The sequence below is a fragment of the Fragaria vesca genome, linkage group LG6 (assembly GCF_000184155.1).
Source record: "Fragaria vesca subsp. vesca linkage group LG6, FraVesHawaii_1.0, whole genome shotgun sequence".
Classification (NCBI taxonomy): Eukaryota; Viridiplantae; Streptophyta; class Magnoliopsida; order Rosales; family Rosaceae; genus Fragaria; species Fragaria vesca.
The window spans coordinates 29,401,285-29,404,298 of NC_020496.1; the positions used below are offsets into that span (position 1 = coordinate 29,401,285).

Consider the following 3,014-nt stretch of genomic DNA (forward strand, 5'->3'; position numbering starts at 1 on the left):
TTTCGAGCTAGATTGATTGATTCTCTCTGATTTGGTGAAACAAGTTTCCACAGTTTGTGCTATTTATAGCAAAAAACAAAAAGACCATGCATGTAGACTGTCTGGATTGATCAGAATATCAATTAATTTACAAAAAACCGTCACTTAATTGGTATTGATCAATATGAATATGATAAAAACAGAAACTTTGACTTGATAAATGCAGGTCAAACTTCGACATGTTTTACCCAAATCTTCAGTATTATGTTCAACGTACCCTTCTGTATGAATTACTATTTATAATTATAAAGATGTTAGAGAATTTAAAAAAATATAAAGATGTTAGAGACTCTATGAGTTTTTATGTCTGTGAGATCGAGCTCATTTATAAACATATTAACTTGTAAGAATTAATGGGATTGCGCAGTGCAATGTAGAAGAGAGAGTTAGAAAAACGTATGTAGGTTTGCCATTAACATTCAGGTGCTGAGAGTTTCTATTGACAGCTTGACATGAGCTATAACTTTACTATGATTAATTTTGTGTATCAATAAGAATTAGCGGAGCGGATTCTACGCACTAAGGTGCACTTGCATTATTAATGTGCAAGTTCTCAAATTGTCGTATGCGAAGATCGAATGAAGTTTAGAGACCCTAAATTTCTTCATTTCATTTTCATTTTTGATCTGATCAAATTAAGCGTTCATAATAAGAATACCTCTTATTCGACCTCAGGTTCTCATCTCATATGTTAGAAACACTTATGACTATTCTTTTTGGGTTTTAATTTTGTTAACGGTATTAGAATACATGCATGATAATGCAATGTGGATGATCATATCAGAATATTGCATATTAATTGCTTGGTTCACTTGTTTGGTGCGTAGGAGAATTTTCGTAAGAATATTAGTGCTATTATTGACTTAGGTTAGGATTGGTTACTGTTCATGTAGATGTAATTCTATATAAATGGCAAATTACATTTCCCATTGCCTTTATGATATTTCTGATGTGAAAAAGTGAGGAACAAATTCAAAGTACAATATCATTATAAAAGTGAAACATCTTTATTTTTTTCAAGTCTTATATTCTATGATCGATCAATTCAATTTTATGTAATCAAATAAAATAAATGACAAATTTACTAACTTGGAAATGAAAATTTAGTTCAACGCACCGTCTCTAGTATTGAACTATCATCTTCATACAGTTTCGTGTGTTACTGTACATGTGGGTAATATACCAAAAATGCAATTTCTCACAGTTTTAATCATGTTGCTCGTCAAGATGCATATATGATATGTTCTGTTCAGTAGTTTCTTCTTTGTTCTTCATGGTTAACCTTCCAAGGCTACCTATTAGCATTTGAAAAGCTTGTTCAAACCTACTATACGACAGTGATTTCTCAGTTATTCACATCGATCTTTGTCCTTTATTTTGTAGGTATATATTAATTACAATTTGTACTGATGAAACAAGAACCCAATATATTCCCTCATCTCTCTACCTCATTCGCTCTGTAATTTGATCAGTTGGGGAAAGACTATAAATTGGGGAGTAAAGACTCTCAATTTTGCCCGAAGAAAGTGAGTAGAGGATCATAGACTTTTTGATTGGCATTCCCAGCCATAATGAAATCCATATGAGCATACTCCTCGATGTATTGTTCCACAAGTTTGTCCTTGTCATGATCTTTCAGGTCATTAAGCAAAGCCTTCACATCGTTGACATCCGAAAGTGCATCTCTCCCTCCATAGCCGAAGAAAAGAGGAACATCTTTCGGAATGCTTGCCATGTTGTACACCGGAGGAGTAAGCTGATTGTAGCGTTGCAGGTTAATGACCGGGAAAATGTAATCGAACATCGTTATTGTTCCTCTCCTGATCACTGTCCAAAATCCATGAACACAAATCAGTAAGTGAAATTTTGTAGCAATTCATTGTAGTATGTCCGTCAGAATCTGAGACATGCATGAAAGACTTACTTTGAGACAAATGCACCATATTTTTTGTGGAAGTGGGCTGTAGTATATGCTGCTGAAACACAAGATTTGAGCTTGTAGGAGTAAGGCAGCAGTTAGGACCTGTACTTACAATGGAAAACAAAAAACATAAAATGCAGGTTGATCAACAAAAGAGGAAATGTACAAGTTTGACTAGCTTTGAGGAGAAAAAGCTTTACATTATTTAGGATTATGGTTATAGCGACCAAAATATCAGAGCAGTCCACACCAGGCATTGAGCAGAGAAATTGCAACACCGTTCCTAGAGCTTGCCTGTTGGGATTTGCAGAGAGATGATGAGAATTTCACAGAACTGAATTATATTTCATGCAAATGTCATTCTTCTCTGAAGCAAAATTGGTTAACTTTGCTATATATCATGCTCACCCTACGGGAGGGAAGTCCCGGAGACCAGTGGCATAGAGCCCCTGTTGAATGAAATCAATGATATAATTTAAGAATCCATATAATTTGTAAATAATTATAAAGTTAGTGAGTTGAGTCAAAGAGTAGTGTTACATTAGCAGCATATGTTCGAGCGAAACTTTGTATCAACAATGTGGTGATCTGATTTAGATAAGCAACTGGGCTAAGCAAAGCAGCTGATCTTAGTGTGTTACTCAGCTTTTGTTGTGACAAGGCAGCTAATACTGACAATGTTCCCTGTAACTCAAATACTTCATACCTCAGTGATCCCTTATACATCTTAAAGTTAAAAAAAAAAAAATAGTATACATATATATAGGATTTTTCTCAGCTACAAACGTCCGCACCAATGATTTTGGTGCGGATTTTCATTTTTACACCACTTTTTGATCAAATTTCCTCATCTCCACCGTCTAATATCTAGATAATATTGTGTAGATCATCTCTGCAAAATTTCAGCCAATTTGGTAATCGTTAAGTCTCTCAAAATTGCGTCTTTCTGTTGTAAACATGAACGGTTCATGTTTGACAGAATTCAGTCCGTCCATTTGTTTTTCGAGTTTGAGGGCCTTAACGATTACCAAATTGGCTGAAATTTTTGCAGAGA

General features: G+C 34.6%; 1 protein-coding gene across 1 annotated transcript in view; it reads right to left on the reverse strand.

Moving 5' to 3' along the window:
- Positions 1–1,546: 1,546 nt before the first annotated feature.
- LOC101314493 (triacylglycerol lipase 2-like) overlaps positions 1,547–3,014 on the reverse strand; it is a 2,764-nt gene continuing 1,296 nt past the window's right edge. The window contains exons 5-8 of the mRNA XM_004305923.1: positions 2,501–2,644; positions 2,394–2,409; positions 1,964–2,062; positions 1,547–1,866 (exon numbers count right to left, since the gene is read on the reverse strand). Coding sequence (XP_004305971.1) covers positions 1,547–1,866; positions 1,964–2,062; positions 2,394–2,409; positions 2,501–2,644 — 579 coding nt within the window. The remainder of the gene's footprint in view (positions 1,867–1,963; positions 2,063–2,393; positions 2,410–2,500; positions 2,645–3,014) is intronic.